At 42.2% G+C, this 18,217-nt stretch overlaps 1 protein-coding gene across 2 annotated transcripts in view; it reads left to right on the top strand.

The window, feature by feature from the left end:
* Positions 1 to 18,217, top strand: part of nid2a (nidogen 2a (osteonidogen)) — a 104,571-nt gene that overhangs the window by 11,286 nt on the left and 75,068 nt on the right. For both annotated transcript variants that reach the window (XM_014210029.3, XM_014210028.3), the window contains exons 4-5: positions 1,939 to 2,615; positions 17,132 to 17,281. In XM_014210029.3, the coding sequence (XP_014065504.3) occupies positions 1,939 to 2,615; positions 17,132 to 17,281 (827 nt within the window). The remainder of the gene's footprint in view (positions 1 to 1,938; positions 2,616 to 17,131; positions 17,282 to 18,217) is intronic.

Below are 18,217 nucleotides of genomic sequence, written 5' to 3'. Positions count from 1 at the left end.
TTGTCTGTTAAAAAAAGAAGATGAGTGTACATTTTCCCGCTGCGTTTTGGTCTACACCCTACGACACCCGTGACAATATCCACAGTAAAACGAGTCCTATATCGACATCACCTGAAAGGCCACTCAGCAAGGAAGAAGCCACTGCTCCAAAACCTCCATTAAAAAAATCCAGACTACGGTTTGCAACTGCACATGGGGACAAAGATCGTACTGCTTGGAGAAATGTCCTCTGGTCTGATGAAACAAAAATAGAACTGTTTGGCCATAATAACCATCGTTACGTTTGGATTAAAAAGGGGGAGGTTTGTAAGCCGAAGAATACCATCCCAACTGTGAAGCACAGGGGTGGCAGCATTATGTTGTGGGGTTGCTTTGTTGCAGGAGGGACTGGTGCACTTCACAAAATAGATGGTATCATGAGGGAGGAAAATAATGTGGATATATTGAAGCAACATCTCAAGACATCAGTTAGGAATTTAAAGCTTGGTTGCAAATGGGTCTTCCAAATGGACAGTGACCCCAAGCAAAGGTGTGGCAAAATGGCTTAAGGACAACAAAGTCATGGTATTGGAGTGGCCATCACAAAGCCCTGACTTCAATCCCATATTTGTGGGCAGAACTGAAAAAGCGTGTGAGCAAGGAGGCCTACAAACCTGACTCAGTTACACCAGCTCTGTCAGGAGGAATGGGCCAAAATTCACCCAACTTATTGTGGGAAGCTTGTGGAAAGCTACCCGAAACGTTTGACCCAAGTTAAACAATTTAAAGGCAATGCTACCAAATACTAATTGAGTGTATGTAAACTTCTGACCCACTGGGAATGTGGTGAAATAAATTAAAGCTGAAATTAATCTCTCTCTACTATTATTCTGACATTTCGCATTCTTAAAATAAAGTGGTGATGCTAACTTACCTAAGACAGGGAATATTTACTAGGATTAAATGTCAGGAATTGTGAAACTGAGTTTAAATGTATTTGGCAAAGGTGTATGTAAACTTCCGACTTCAACTGTATATTGAATAGCTTACCTGAGGTTATAAAGCTGGGATCTGTAATGAAAGGTTTTTAGTGTTCCAACTGTTTTGCCACTTATTTTACAGAGACCTTATGTAAGGACTTCGTAGCAAGATAGATAGTACATGCAAATCAAATCAAATGTATTTATATAGCCCTTCTTACATCAGCTGATATCTCAAAGTGCTGTACAGAAACGCAGCCTAAAACCCCAAACAGCAAGCAATGCAGGTGTAGAAGCATGGTGGCTAGGAAAATCTCCCTAGAAAGGCCAAAACCTAGGAAGAAACCTAGAGAGGAACCAGGCTATGAGGGGTGGCCAGTCCTCTTCTGGCTGTGCCGTGTGGAGATTATAACAGAACATGGCCAAGATGTTCAAATGTTCATAAATGACCAGCATGGTCAAATAATAATAATCACAGTTGTCGAGGGTGCAACAAGTCAGCACCTCAAGAGTAAATGTCAGTTGGCTTTTCATAGCCGATCATTGAGAGTGTCTCTACCGCTCCTGCTGTCTCTAGAGAGTTGAAAACAGCAGGTCTGGGACAGGTAGCACGTCCGGTGAACAGGTCAGGGTTCCATAGCCGCAGGCAGAACAGTTGAAACTGGAGCAGCAGCACGGCCAGGTGGACTGGGGACAGCAAGGAGTCATCATGTCAGGTAGTCCTGAGGCATGGTTCTAGGGCTCAGGTCCTCCGAGAGAGAAAGAAAGAAAGAAAGAAAGAAAGAAAGAAAGAAAGAAAGCATTAGAGAGAGCATACTTAAATTCACACAGGACACCGGATAAGACAGGAGAAGTACTCCAGATATAACAGACTGACCCTAGCCCCCCGACACAAACTACTGCAGGATAAATACTGGAGGCAGTTTCCTTCTCCTGAAATGCAGAAAGATGCTTCTTCTCCTTTTCTCCCTTTCCTCAGGTTTGGCAATACTGGCGTACCTGGTGTGTGGCTCTTCCACATCGGCAACCGCTACTCCTTCGAGAATGTTGTGCCCGCCGCTGTGGGTGGTGCTCTCGCCACGCCACCTCCTAGAGGCCAGGAGGGCGATGACAGCACCACTGCAGGGTACCCAGAAGTAGAGTACCATGAAACCTTCGAAGAAGAAGAACCCGACGAGGACTATCCACCCATCGCCGACCCCGACTTCCAATCCCCCACTATCCCAGAGTTCCTCCAGCCCTCACACTTGGACCATGGCGCCCTCCCGGGTCAAGCCCGCCTGCAGCCCTATGGAGGTGACCTTCCTTTAACCTCTGACCCCCAGTATCGTGAACATGACAACCATGGCAAGCCACCTCCAGCATCCGGTCCGTCGGGTCCAGGGGAGTACCTGGCCAAGTTCCCAGCCCTGGAGCCCGAGCCCTGGAACCAGCCCCATCAGCCCCCTCTGGAGGACGTGAAACAACAGCAGCAGCTCCAGCCCCAGGCCCAAGCCCCCCAGGTGGTCCCTCAACCGGAGCACACAGTCCTGGAGGTGTTCCCCAACAACAGGGGAGAGAGCAGCCCTCGTATGGAGAGCGATCCCCCGCTTGCCCCCCGTGGCGGACATTTTGTTAGCGAGGTGGAGGAGGAGGACGTGGACTTTGACACAGGAGGTGGGTTCAAGTCTGAAGTTCTCTCTTAAGCTAGCTAATTCGGTCAGTGTTCTTCACTGTGGGGTCCTGAGAACCCACAGTGGATTTGCAGGCTTTTAGTCCAACCCAGTACTAGTAACATACCTGATGCAACTCATGACCTCCTCTTGTATACTCATGTATATCACCTTTCTCTTTTTTAGTTTTTGTCCGCCTTTCACTCTGTCCATCTGTAAACCAGCTTCGCATTCAAGGCTGGATAGGACCTGTTCTCATTCACCATAATGTCTTGGTTTCATTGTTTATATCTCTGCTACACTCTTGACCTGTAAGCTGGTCACTTCTGTTTATAATTGAAACAGCCTTTCCTCACTCTGACACCATCCAAGGGTCAGTATTTGTATTTATTAGCTTAATGTGCTTGGACCCCAGGAAGAGTAGTTGCTGCCTTGGGGATTGTGAAGAGACCTCCGGTGGCATGTCTTGTGGGCATGCATGGGTGTCCGAGCTGTGTGTTAGTAATTTAAATAGACATCTCGGTGCATTCAGCATGTCAACATTTCTTACAAAAACAATTAGTGATGAAGTCAATCTCTCCCCCACTTTGAACCATGAGAGATTTACAATATTAGCTCTCTGTGTACATTTAAGGGCCAGCCGTGCTGCCTTGTTCTGAGCAAGTTGTAATTTTCCGAGGTCCCTTTTTGTGGCACGTGACCAACAACAATAGTCCAGGTGCGACAAAGCTAAGGTCTGTAGGACCTGCCTTGTTGATAGTGTTGCTAAGAAGGAAAAGCAAAGCTTTATTATGGACAGACTTCTCCCCATCTTAGCTACTGTTGTATCAATATGTTTTGATCATGACAGTTTACAATCCAGAGTTACTTCCAGCAGTTTAGTCACCTCAATTTGTTCAATTTCCACATGATTCATTACAATATTTAGTTTAGTGAATGATTCGTCCCAAAAAGAATGCTTTTAGTTTTTGAAATATTTAGGACTAACTTATTCCTTGCCACCCATTCTGAAATGAACTGCAGCTCTTTATTAAGTGTTGCAGTGATTTCACTCGCTGTAGTAGCTGACATGTATAGTGTTACGTTATCTGCGTACATAGACACTCTGGCTTTAGTCAAAGCCAGTAGCATGTCATTAATAAAGATTGAAAAAAGTAAGGGGCCTAGACAGATGCCCTGGGGAATTCCTGATTCTATCTGGAGAGAGTTCCATTAAAGAACACCCTCTGTGTTCTGTTAGACAGGTAGCTCTTTATCCACAATATAGCAGGGAGTGTAAAGCCATAAGTTTTTCCAGCAGCAGACTTTGATCGATAATGTCAAAAGCTGCACTGAAGTCTAACAAAACAGTTCCGACAATCTTTTTATCATAAATTTCTGTCAAGTGCCGTGCTTGTTGAATGTCCTTCCATTTGAAAGTCTGTTGTCAATTTGTTTACAGTAAAATCGCATTTTATCTGGTCAAACACAATTTTTGGATGAAAAAATTATTTGAAAATGTCAGTGAAGACACTGGTCCGTGCATGCTTTGAGTACACGTCCTGGTAATCCAGCTGGCGCTGCGGCTTAGTGAACATTGACCTCTTGGGGATCAAGGGTAACCTAATCCCACTGACGGGATTGCTAGCATGGCAGGAAATTCAAAACATCAAAAATCTAATAATTTCAATTTCTCAAACAATCAACTATTTTACACCATTTAAAAGATAAACATCTCCTTAATCGAACCACATTGTCCGATTTTCAAAGAGGCTTTACGGCGAAAGCATAAAGTTAGATTATGTTAGGAGAGTACATAGCCAAAAAAGTACACACATCCATTTTCAATTCAAGGACAGGCGTCACCAAAAGCAGAAAACCAGCTAAAATTATGCACTAACCTTTGACAATCTTCATCAGATGACACTCCTAGGACATTATGTTAGACAATACATGCATTTCTGTTCTATCAAGTTCATATTTATATCCAAAAACAGCATTTTACATCGGCGCGTGTCGTTGAGAAAATGTGTCTCCCCAAAACTGCCAGTGAATTTACAAAAAATACTCATTATAAAACGTGGTTAAAGTATTAAACTGTTATTCAAAGAATAACGGTTGCATTCTCCTGAATGCAACCGCATTGACAGATTTCAAAATAACTTTACTGGGAAAGCATACTTTGCAATAATCTGAGTACTCTGGTCAGAAAAATACACTAGGCTATACAGATAGCCACCATGTTGGAATCATCTAAAACCATAAATAACATTAGCAATATTCCCTTACCTTTAATAATCTTCATCAGAAGGCACTTCCAGGAATCTCAGGTCCACAACACATTTTTTTTTTCTTCGATGATGTTCATAATTTATGTCCAAATAACTCCATGCTGTTCCGTGTTGTTAGCGCGTTCGGTAGGCTACTCAAAATGTAGGGCGCGGGAGGGAAAAGTCACGACGAAAAGTAAAAAAAAAAATCTATTTACGTTCGTTCAAACATGTCAAACGTTGTTTAGCATCAATCTTTTGGTCCATTTTTAACGAGAAACACAAACAATATTTCAACCCGACCTCTCCTGTGTCTTAACCTCTCTAGGGCCGGCGGGACGAATTCGTCCCACCTACGTAACAGCCAGTTGAATCCTGTGGCGTGATTTTCAAAACCTTTGAAATGCTATTACTTCAATTTCTCAAACATATGACTATTTTACAGCTATTTAAAGACAAGACTCTCGTTAATCTAACCACACTGTCCGATTTCAAAAAGGCTTTACAACGAAAGCAAAACATTAGATTATGTCAGCAGAGTACCAAGCCAGAAATAATCAGACACCCATTTTTCAAGCTAGCATATAATGTCACAAAAACCCAGAAGACAGCTAAATGCAGCACTAACCTTTGATGATCTTCATCAGATGACAACCCTAGGACATTATGTTATACAATACATGCATGTTTTGTTCAATCAAGTTCATATTTATATCAAAAACCAGCTTTTTACATTAGCATGTGACGTTCAGAACTAGCAAATTCCCCGCAAACTTCCGGCGAATTCACTAACAATTTACTAAATTACTCACGATAAACGTTCACAAAAAGCATAACAATTATTTTAAGAATTATAGATACAGAATTCCTCTATGCACTCGATATGTCAGATTTTAAAATAGCTTTTTGGTGAAAGCACATTTTGCAATATTCTAAGTACATAGCCCAGCCATCACGGGCTAGCTATTTAGACACCCAGCAAGTTTAGCACTCACCAATATCAGATTTACTATTACAAAAGTTTGATTACCTTTTGTTGTCTTCGTCAGAACGCACTCCCAGGACTGCTACTTCAATAACAAATGTTGGTTTGGTCCAAAATAATCCATCGTTATATCCGAATAGCGGCGTTTTGTTCGTGCGTTCCAGAAACTATCCGAAATGGTAAATCAGGGTCGTGCGCATGGCGCAATTCGTGACAAAAAAAATCTAAATATTCCATTACCGTACTTCGAAGCATGTCAACCGCTGTTTAAAATAAATTTTTATGCCATTTTTCTCGTAAAAAAGCAATAATATTCCGACCGGGAATGTCCATTTAGCTAAACAGAGGAAAGAAAACAAAGCTTTCGGTCGACGCGGGCACGAGCCTGAGTCTCACAGTACTGTAACCAGCCACTACCCAAACGCGCTACTTTGTTTCAGCCAGAGCCTGCAAAGCCACGATTCAGCATTTTGCCGCCTTCTGAGAGCCTATGGCAGCCGTGGGAAGTGTCACGGTACAGCTAAGATCCTCACTCTTCAATAAACAGAGACAAGAAGAACGACACCTTGTCAGACAGGCCACTTCCTGCATGAAATCTTCTCAGGTTTTTGCCTGCCATATGAGTTCTGTTATACTCACAGACACCATTCAAACAGTTTTAGAAACTTTAGGGTGTTTTCTATCCAAAGCCAATAATTATATGCATATTCTAGTTACTGGGCAGGAGTGGTAACCAGATTAAATCGGGTACGTTTTTTATCCAGCCGTGTCAATACTGCCCCCTAGCCCTAACAGGTTAAAACACGTTTTGAAAAAGGTCCCGCCTCACATGAACGCACATGTGCGCGCAATAATGAAGTGACGACATCCCAGGGACGTCAACTTCCCTTCCTTCTCATTCGGTCTCTGTTCATCAGAGACGCTTCAAACAACTTTATAAAGATCGTTGACATCTAGTGGAAGCCATAGGAAGTGCAAAATGAATCCTTTGTCACTGTGTGTTTTATTGGCAATGACTTGAAAATAGTACAGCCACAGAATTTCCATTTCCTGCTTGTATTTTTTCTCAGGTTTTTGCCTGCCATATGAGTTCTGTTATACTTAGAGACACCATTCAAACAGTTTTAGAAACTTCAGAGTGTTTTCTATCCAAATATACTAATAATATGCATATTCTATTTTCTGGGCCGGAGTAGTAACCTGTTTAAATTGGGTACGTTTTTTATCCGGCCGTGAAAATACTGCCCCCTAGCCCCAACAGGTTTAAAGGTCTTGCTCACATCGGCTACCGAGAGCGTTATCACACAGTCGTCCAGAACAGCTGGTGCTCTCGTGCATGCTTCAGTGTTGCTTGCCTCAAAGCGAGCATAAAAGGCATTTAGCTCGTCTGGTAGGCTCGCGTCTGGGTTTCCCTTTGTAGTCCGTAATAGTTTTCAAGCCCTGCCACATCCGACGAGCATCAGAGCCGGTCTAGTAGGATTCAATCTTAATCCTGTATTGACGCTTTGCTTGTTTGATGGTTCGTCTGGGGGCATAGCGGGATTTCTTATAAGCGTGTGGATTAGTGTCCCGCTCCTTGAAAGCGGCAGCTCTAGCCTTTAGCTCAATGCGGATGTTGCCTGTAATCCATGGATTTTGGTTGGGATATGTACGTGGGGGCAATGTCGTCGATGCACTTATTGATGAAGGCGATAACTGAGGTGGTTGGATGAATCCCAGAACATATTCCAGTCTGTGCTAGCAAAACAGCCCAATTGCATAGCATCCGCATCACCTGACCACTTCTGTATTGAGCGAGTCACTGGTACTTCCTGCTTTAGGTTTTTCTTGTAAGCAGGAATCAAGAGGATAGAATTATGGTCAGATTTGCCAAATGGAGAGCGGGGTAGAGCTTTGTATGCAGAGCATTTTCTTGTTTGCTTATGGCCTTATAGAGTTGGTTGAGTGCGGTCTTAGTGCCAGCATTGGTCTGTGGTGGTAAATAGACGGCTATGAATAATATAGATGAGAACTTGGTAGATGGTATGGTCTACAGCTTATCATGAGGTACTCTACCTCAGGTGAGCAATACCTCGAGACTTCTTTGATGTTAGACATCGCGCACCAGCTGTTATAGACATCGCGCACCAGCTGTTATTGACAAAAAGACACACACCCCCACCCTCTCGTCTTACCAGACGTAGCTTCTTCTCTGTTCTGCTGGTGCATGGAAAATCCCGCCAGCTCTATATTATCCGTGTCGTTCAAATGAAATCAAATTTATTTGTCACATACACATGGTTAGCAGGTGTTAATGCAAGTGTAGCGAAATGCTTGTGCTTCTAGTTCTGACCATGCGGTAATATCTAACAAGTAATCTACCAATTCCACAACAACTACCTTGTACACACAAGTGTAAAGGAATGAATACGAATATGTACATAAAAATATATAAATGAGTGATGGCCGAACGGCATAGGCAAGATGTAATAGATGGTATGGAGTACAGTATATACATATGAGATGAGTATTGTAGGGTATGAAAACATATAAAGCAGCATTGTTTAAGGTGGCTGGTGATACATTACATCAGGATGGCAAGATGCAGTAGATGGTATAGAGTACAGTATATACATATGAGGTGAGTAATGTAGGTTATGAAAACGTTATATAAAGTGGCATTGTTTAAAGTGGCTAGTAATACATCTAATTGCATCAAGATGACAAGATGCAGTAGATGGTATGGCATACAGTATATACAAATGAGATGAATAATGTAGGTTATGTAAACATTATCTAATATAAAGTGGCAATTGATAAATTGATTTCATCAATTTTCCCATTATCAAAGTGGCTTGTTGAGTCAGTATGTTGGCAGCAGCCACTCAATGTTAGTGATGGCTGTTTAACAGTCCGATGGCCTTAAGATAGAAGCTGTTCAGCCACGACTCGGTGAAACATAACATATTACAGTTTTCAATGTCCCGTTGGTAGGATAATTGTAATCGGTCATCAATTTTTTTCCAATGATTGCATGTTAGTAAGTACAACGGATGGGAGTTTACTCGCTTGCCTACAGATTCTCAGAAGGCAGCCCGATCTGCGCCCTCTTTTCCTCCGTCTTTTCTTCACGCAAATTACGGGGATTTGGGCCTGTTCCCGGGGAAGCAGTATATCCTTCTCGTCGGACTCGTTAAATGCTCTACAACAAAGCTTTCTTAGTCTCCAACAAGCTTTCCCTGCCCTAAACAACTCTAAAACAAAGGTCATGTCGTTTAGTCAGAATGTTATGTGCGAGCTGGGGGGTGATGACGTGGTTGGCATAGCTTGTCTCATGAATTAAATGACAAAAATGGAGGATTAGCTGATAACTACAAAACAAATTCTGGATAATATAGAGAATCTGGAACTATTTATTGATCAGCATTTTGATATGCTCGAAAAGAAACAGATACATCGAAGCGAACAAGGGAAGACCTTTCCTCGAGTTCTGTGAGCGAAACGGGATGAAAGCTGCTGTCTAAAATTCCAAATTTAACATTGGAGGGGGAAGTTTTTATAACTGTCTCCAGAAGATAGAGCATTGCTTACAAGCATGAGCGAGCGGTTAAAAAAACTGGGTCTATTGCCTGGGCTACTGGGGGAGGTTCAGGCCTTAAAAGATATTGAAAACTACCGTGGACTCCCCAAAAGACACTACAGAGAGGCTACGGTATAATAATAAAACAATGAAAGCCGAATTACTTGATCTAAAGTGCAGAAGTATGAGAAATAATATTATAATGGGAATAAAGGATGATGAAAACAAAAAATATCAGTCAACGGAGAACAAAGTCAAGGTGTTCATGAAACGCAATCTCGAGATGACGGACGAACAGGTGGAAACAATTGATTTTCAAAGAGCTCACCATTTTGGTGGCAGAGCAGAGCCTTCCCCCATCCGATCGTAGCTATGCTGACCCGCTACAAAATGAAGATTGCCTTGTTACAACAGGGTGGAGAATTGAAGAACACCCCATTCTCTATTTAATGAACAATTTCCTCATGAAATAGTGGCGAGACGACGTGCCCTGTACCCCACTTTCAAAAGGCTCCAAGCAGAGAAGCAGAATGTTTGTCTAGTGGTCGATAAATTATATGTAAATAATCAAATGTTCAAGGACTCGAAGATTACAACGTGACTGTGAGTGTAGCTACCTCCTGTTGAAGTAGTCCCCGATACATATTTGCACCCCATTACACAGTACAAATATGGATTCATTGTTTTTTTTTTTCTCCAAAAACTTTTTTACATGAACAACTTTTTTACATTTATTATTATTCATGCATTATGGAACCGTGGACTTAAAATAAGGTTGGATTTATGGTAATGCAGAATGGGTATGATGAACTTATCCTTTTTCTATTTAGGCAATATGTTACTTTGGACTGTATGGACGTAATATCAAGTTTTGATTTAGGGTAAGGCTGACCTTTTTTTTTTCTTTATGATTTTTTTATGTATTTAATTTGAAGATTGTACATTAGAAATACCAAGGTAGTTTTTTTGGTTTAATATATGTCCTAATTGTAGAGGTCGGGTATATTATGACTTAAAAGCTGTTATATAGTGCGGCCCTTGTTCGCCGATGTGAATCGGGAATGATTAGCTTTTAAGATAAAACTTAATAAATATCTTCCGATACACACCGGCAAATGGATGGATTAGGTATTGTCAACAGGGTTGTTGTCTCTAGTGTGTGTGTGTGGGCTGGTTAACACTAGGATAAAGTGATTCAAGTTAACGGTTGAACTAATACAATAATTGGCATATGGAAGCACTTCTCTAAGCGAGGGAAAGGTGTATTATATATTTCAATATAAGCTATTTATATTCTTACATCTAGACGTTCCGCTAGCGGAACACCGCTCCAATATCCAATGATAGGGCGTGGCGCGAAATACAAACTCCTCGAAAATCCGAAAACTTCCATTTTTCAAACATATGACTATTTTACACCATTTTAAAGACTCTCCTTTATCTAACCACACTGTCCGATTTCAAAAAGACTTTACAACGAAAGCAAAACATTAGATTATGTCAGGAGAGTACCCAGCCAGAAATAATCAGACACCCCTTTTTCAAGCTAGCATTAAATGTCACAAAAACCAAAACCACAGCTAAATGTAGCACTAACCTTTGATCTTCATCAGATGACACTCCTAGGACATTATGTTATACAATACATACATGTTTTGTTCAATCAAGTTCATATTTATATCAAAAACCAGCTTTTCACATTAGCATGTGACGTTCAGAACTAGCATTCCCACCGAACACTTCCGGTGAATTTACTAAATTACTCATGATAAACGTTCACAAAAAACATAACAATTATTAAAAGAATTATAGATACAGAACTCCTTTATGCAATCGCGGTGTCCGATTTTAAAATAGCTTTTCGGTGAAAGCACATTTTGCAATATTCTGAGTAGATAGCCCGGCCATCACAGGCTAGCTATTTTGACACCCACCAAGTTTGGTACTCACCAAACTCAGATTTACTATAAGAAAAATTGGATTACCTTTGCTGTTCTTCGTCAGAATGCACTCCCAGGACTTCTACTTCAACAACAAATGTTGGTTTGGTTCCAAATAATCCATAGTTATATCCAAATAGCGGCATTTTGTTAGTGCGTTCAAGACACTATCCGAAGTGTAAATAAGGGTCACGAGCATGGCGCAATTCGTGACAAAAGATTTCTAAATATTCCATTACCGTACTTCGAAGCATGTCAACCGCTGTTTAAAATCAATTTTTATGCCATTTTTCTCGTAAAAAAGCGATAATATTCTGACCGGGAATCTGCGTTTAGGTAAACAGACGAAAGAAAACAAAGCATTCTGTCGACACGGGCACGAGCCTGAGTCTCACAGTACTGTAACCAGCCACTACCCAAACGCGCTACTTTTTTTCAGCCAGAGCCTGCAAAGCCACGATTCAGCTTTTTGCCACCTTCTGAGAGCCCATGGGAGCTGTAGGAAGTGTCACGTAACAGCAGAGATCCTCTGTAATGGATAGAGATAATCAAGAAGGGCAAGAAATTGTCAGACAGGCCACTTCCTGCATGGAATCTTCTCAGGTTTTGGCCTGCCAAATGAGTTCTGTTATACTCACAGACACCATTCAAACAGTTTTAGAAACTGTGGAGTGTTTTCTATCCAAAGCTAATAATTATATGCATATTCTAGTTTCTGGGCAGGAGTAATAATCAGATTAAATCGGGTACGTTTTTTATCCGGCTGTGAAAATACTGCCCCCTAGACATAACAGGTTAAGTTAATACTTTGTAGCGGCACCTTTTGCTGCGATTACAGCTGTAAGTCGCTTGGGATATGTCTCTATCAGTTTTGCACATCGAGAGACTGACATTTTTGCCCATTCCTCCTTGCAAAACAGCTCGAGCTCAGTGAGGTTGGATGGAGAGCGTTTGTGAACAGCAGTTTTCAGTTCTTTCCACAGATTCTCGATTGGATTCAGGTCTGGACTTTGACTTGGCCATTCTAACACCTGGATGTTTATTTGTGAACCATTCCATTGTAGATTTTGCTTTATGTTTTGGATCATTGTATTGTTGGAAGACAAATCTCCGTCCCAGTCTCAGGTCTTTTGCAGACTCCATCAGGTTTTCTTCCAGAATGGTCCTGTAGTTGGCTCCATCCATCTTCCCATCAATTTTAACCATCTTCCCTGCCCCTGCTGAAGAAAAGCAGGCCCAAACCATGATGCTGCCACCACCATGTTTGACAGTGGGGATGGTGTGTTCAGGGTGATGAGCTGTGTTGCTTTTACGCCAAACATAATGTTTTGTATTGTTGCAAAAAGTTTGATTTTGGTTTCATCTGACCAGAGCACCTTCTTCCACATGTTTGGTGTGTCTCCCAGGTGGCTAGTGGCAAACTTTAAACGACACTTTTTATGGATATCTTTAAGAAATGGCTTTCTTCTTGCCACTCTTCCTTAAAGGCCAGATTTGTGCAGTATACGACTGATTGTTGTCCTATGGACAGAGTCTCCCACCTCAGCTGTAGATCTCTGCAGTTCATCCAGAGTGATCATGGGCCTCTTGGCTGCATCTCTGATCAGTCTTCTCCTTGTATGAGCTGAAAGTTTAGAGGGACGGCCGGGTCTTCGTAGATTTGCAGTGGTCTGATACTCCTTCCATTTCAATATTATCGCTTGCACAGTGCTCCTTGGGATGTTTAAAGCTTGAGAAATCTTTTTGTATCCAAATCCGGCTTTAAACTTCTCCACAACAGCATCTCGGACCTGCCTGGTGTGTTCCTTGTTCTTCATGATGCTCTCTGCGCTTTAAACGGACCTCTGAGACTATCACAGAGCAGGTGCATTTATACGGAGACTTGATTACACACAGGTGGATTCTATTTATCATCATTAGTCATTTAGGTCAACATTGGATCATTCAGAGATCCTCACTGAACTTCTGGAGAGAGTTTGCTGCACTGAAAGTAAAGGGGCTGAATAATTTTACACGCCCAATTTTTCATTTTTTTATTTGTTAAAAAAGTTTGAAATATCCAATAAATTTCGTTCCACTTCATGATTGTGTCCCACTTGTTGTTGATTCTTCACAAAAAATTACAGTTTTATATCTTTATGTTAGAAGCCTGAAATGTGACATAAGGTCAAAGTTCAAGGGGGCCGAATACTTTCGCAAGGCACTGTATATGTAGCAAAAAATATGTAAAAAAAAAAACTAAGTGGAGGGGTTAAAGAAGAAGAATGCCCCTCTCCCCACAGGTGTGATTACTACCTATGAGGGTTTAGAGTTTGAGGTAGTCACCTCATACAAGTACTTGGGATTATGGCTAGACGGTATACTGTCGTTCTCTCAGTACATCGCCTGCAGCTTTGATAAGGTTAAATCTAGACTTGGTTTCCTCTATTGTATTCACTCCTCTTTCACCCCAGCTGCCAAACTAACCCTGATTCAGATGACCATCTTACCCATGCTAGATTATTATAGAGACATAATTTATAAAACGGCAGGTAAGTGTGCTCTCGAGCGACTAGATGTACTTTACCATTCGGCCATCAGATTTGCCACCAATGCTTCTTATGACACATCATTGCACTCTATACTCCTCTGTAAACTGGTCATCTCTGTATACCCGTCGCAAGAGCCACTGGCGACGCTTATTCATAAAACCCTCTTAGGCCTCACTCCCCCGTATCTGAGATACCTACTGCAGCCCCCATCCTCCACATACAACACCCGTTCTGCCAGTCACATTCTGTTAAAGGTCCCCAAAGCACACACATCCCTGGGTCACTCCTCTTTTCAGTTCGCTGCGACTGGAACGAGCTGCAACAAACACTCAAACTGGTCAGTTTTATCTCCATCTCTTCATTCAAAGACTCAATCATGGACACTCTTACTGACAGTTGTGGCTGTTTTGTGTGATGTATTGTTGTCTCTACCTTCTTGCCCTTTGTGCTGTTGTCTGTAAAAGATGTGACCAATACATGTTGATTATTTAATTCCTGTGCTGTTTGTAATTACCCTGGTAGGCTGACTGATAACCTGAACCAGGTTGCAGGCACTGGTTACAGTGAAGCTTTTTCTTGAGTGTGCAGCTTGATGAAAGCCAGTCAATATTTAAATCACCCTGAAAATATACTTTTCTGTTTATCACATACATTATCAAGCATTTCACACATATTATCCAGATACTGACTGTTAGCACTTGCTGGTCGATAGCAGCTTCCCACAAGAAGGGGCTTTTGGTGAAGCAGATGAACCTGTAGCCATATTACTTCAACAGTATTTAACATGAGATCCTCTCTGAGCTTTACAGGAATGTGGTTCTGAATATAAACAGCAACACCTCCACCTTTGGCATTTCTGTATTTTCTGTAAATGTTATAACCATGTATTGCTACCATTGTATCATCCAAGGTATTATCTAAGTGAGTTTCAGAGATCTGATACTAGCAAGTTTTTGATTTCATGAACCTTGTTTCTTATGCTACATATGTACATGTGGGATATTTTTAGCTCTTTTTTTGGATGCTTGATTGTTTTTTATTGCTTTATTGGGAAGCTTAGCAGAAGTATAAATGCACATATTACACAGTGGACTTCCTGCTAGGGCACACCGTCTCTAAGGGAATAGTATAACTCTGGAAAAATAGGCACATGATTACTGCATACAATAGCTGTAGGATCAACAGAGGCATTCCGGGCAGTTAGAGGGACATGCATTAGGTTACTCACATTGTGTCTGCCAACGCCCCTGGGAAAACATGCATTTGCTGCAGCATAATAACAACTCAGCGACACAATGGTAGGGATTAACTGAGCTGGGCTTGGCGCATTGATAAGTCATTGTCTCAACGCAGCCTTAAAATGCGTGGACAGAGTCCAGGAGCCAAGGTGATTTGGATGGACTCCATTATTTCTGTAGAGCATCTTCTGTCTCCAGAAGATGTCAAAGTTATCTATAAAAGTGACTCCAACAGAGCTACAGTAATCCTTTAGCCAAGTGTGTAATGCCAGTAGCCTGCTGAATCTTTCACACCTGTGGCTCAACAATGGTACCGGACCTGAAATAAATTGGCCGCTTTTGGAATCAATCAGTGCTAGAATCAGGAATTTTAAATACATTTTCAGAAGTTCCGAGCTAGCCCTCCTAATGCCGTTTGACCCCACATGGATTTCGACGGCATCAGCTCCTGGCAGCTGTTATAGAATGGTCAGAAGCAGCCTTGTGATTTCCTGTACTCGTGCTCCAGGATAAGAGTTTTTTCCCCCGGGAACCAAGGTGTTTCTTACCATAGAACTGCCGATGAAGACAGCTGGTGCAATGGCTGAGGAGTTCCGGCCGTTCTTTCGCCTCGAGTCGTTTAGCAAACCCCTCGAGGACCGAAGTGCGGTGAGCCCGATGGACCCGAGCCAGCTGTAGTATCTGAACCCGAGGTAGAAGCCACCGTAGAAGGAACAGAGGACAAATGCGCCAGAACCGCTGGATCCAGGGCGGCGAAGCTGTTTCTGGTCTGGGCTTAACATCTCCAAGAAGGCCCCCGTTGCCAGAGGAAGCTGTTTCCACGGCGAGTGACATATCTCCATGGCTGGTTGGTAGGATCTTGTAGAACAAGAACATCCACCAAGTCATCCAGGAGCATCCCACCAACTCCATTCTCCAGGGAAGGGGGAGAGCCCGGAGGATCCTTGGAGGGATCCCTGCAGAGAACAAGCCTGTCAGCTGTGGAGAGCCGACACGGCGGCGACACTTCCACCAGGCCAGAGCGGCGTCCGGCTACTGGGGTGGAGAAGAAAGAAAAAGTAGGCGGGTGTGGATTCCCTAGTAGTTTATGTAGGTTCACTACCGGTTTGCTAACAGTAGACACTTCACCCCTGTAGTCCTCAGCAAGTAAACAGGTCCTACATTGAAAGTCTTGGCGGTCCACATTGTCCCAGAATTAAGCAAAATAAACACAGCTCTTGCAGCATTGAAAAAGTTTGTTAGCGTCCTCTATTTGAGGTTCCCAGTCTTCCTTTGTGAGATGGGGCAGGAGTGTTTATGAGTGAGTGTTGTGTGTGTACAAGTGTTCGTGTTCATCTGTATGAGTGTGTGTGCCTGCATGTGTTTATGTGTACCTTAGCCACAGACATGTAGCAAAAAGATCAAAATGCATATTCCCATGGAACTGATGGAGATCAAATGATTGGCATGCAAGGTGAATATTCACCGGTAAAACATGAAGAATTATCATTCACGATTGACTATTTTGAAGTTGGGTATGCCTAACTTAGTGTTTGAGGTTATTAAAAATATAACATTTTCTTGAGATAATATGAGATAATAGGCAGACGTTGCAATTGGAGGATGCATTTCATGTATAGGCCTATTGTACAATGATATTTAATAGGGTACATCTGTCGGTACGAACTTTGAGAAATGATGACGTCATGACATTTTCCAATACCTAAAGAACATAGCACTATACCACTGGCAATGGTTCACATGCCCTGACCCTCCCTAGGGTTCCCCCCAATCACATCCAGCAGAGTCAGCGTATATTGACAGATTCAAATTCTGACTGTTTCCTCTTCTCGTCCTCCCCTCTTTCTTTCTCGTCCTCCCTCCCCTCTCTCACTCCCCCTATTTTTCTTTCAATTTAATTCAATGAGCTCTATTGGCATCCAGTAATATGAAAACATTTGCCAAATCAAACACTGAGGAACATATTAGATCAATGATTATTAGGAAATAATCTCTCTCTCTCTCTCTCTCTCGCGCAGTGATCCAGTACAGCACAGAGACCAAGGAGACGTGTGCTCGCTTCCAACAGCAGTGTTCTCAGAACGCTGACTGCACCGACTACTCTTCCGGCTTCTGCTGCCACTGTCGCTCCGGTTTCTACGGCAACGGTCGTCACTGTCTCCCTGACGGTGAGTCCTGGGGATGACGGTATTGGATGTGACACAGGCTCCGAGGATCACCGGCAGGGTCATAATATCGCAAAATGCCACAAAATTATATATATGGATTTGAACTAGTGTGGTTTTGTCAGTCATACAACATCTGTGAACAATATTTGGGGTTATTGGTGAGAAAATGGTCATCCGTACCTGTATTCCTGTTTCCACAGTTCACATTGCCTTAGTGGAAAGGTAAACTACCGCTCCAAAATTTGGGGTCACTTAGAAATATCCTTGTTTTTGAAAGAAATGCAAAAAAAATTGTCCATTAAAATAACATAAAATTGATCAGAAATACAGTGTAGACATTGTTGTAAATGACAATTGTAGCTGGAAACGGATGATTTTTTTAATGGAATATCTACATAGGCGTACAGAGTAGAGGTCGACCGATTATGATTTTTCAACGCCAATACCGATTATTTGAGGCCCAGAAAGCCGATACCGATTTAATCGGACGATTATTATGATTTTTTTTTGTATTTGTGTGTATATATACTGCTAAAAAAAATAAGGGAACACTGAAACAACACAATGTAACTCCAAGTCAATCACACTTCTGTGAAATCAAACTGTCCACTTAGGAAGCAACACTGATTGACAATACATTTCACATGCTGTTGTGCAAATGGAATAGACAACAGGTGGAAATTATAGGCAATTAGCAAGACACCCCCAATAAAGGAGTGGTTGTGCAGGTGGTGACCCCAGACCACGTCTCAGTTCCTATGCTTCCTGGCTGATGTTTTTGTCACTTTTGAATGCTGGCAGTGCTTTCACTCTAGTGGTAGCATGAGACGGAGTCTACAACCCACACAAGTGGCTCAGGTAGTGCAGCTCATCCAGGATGGCACATCAATGCGAGCTGTGGCAAGAAGGTTTGCTGTGTCTGTCAGCGTACTGTCC

Source organism: Salmo salar, chromosome 09 (genome assembly GCF_965601325.2).
Source record: "Salmo salar chromosome 09, fSalSal1, whole genome shotgun sequence".
Classification (NCBI taxonomy): domain Eukaryota; kingdom Metazoa; phylum Chordata; class Actinopteri; order Salmoniformes; family Salmonidae; genus Salmo; species Salmo salar.
This window is presented reverse-complemented; position numbering and strand designations above follow the sequence as displayed.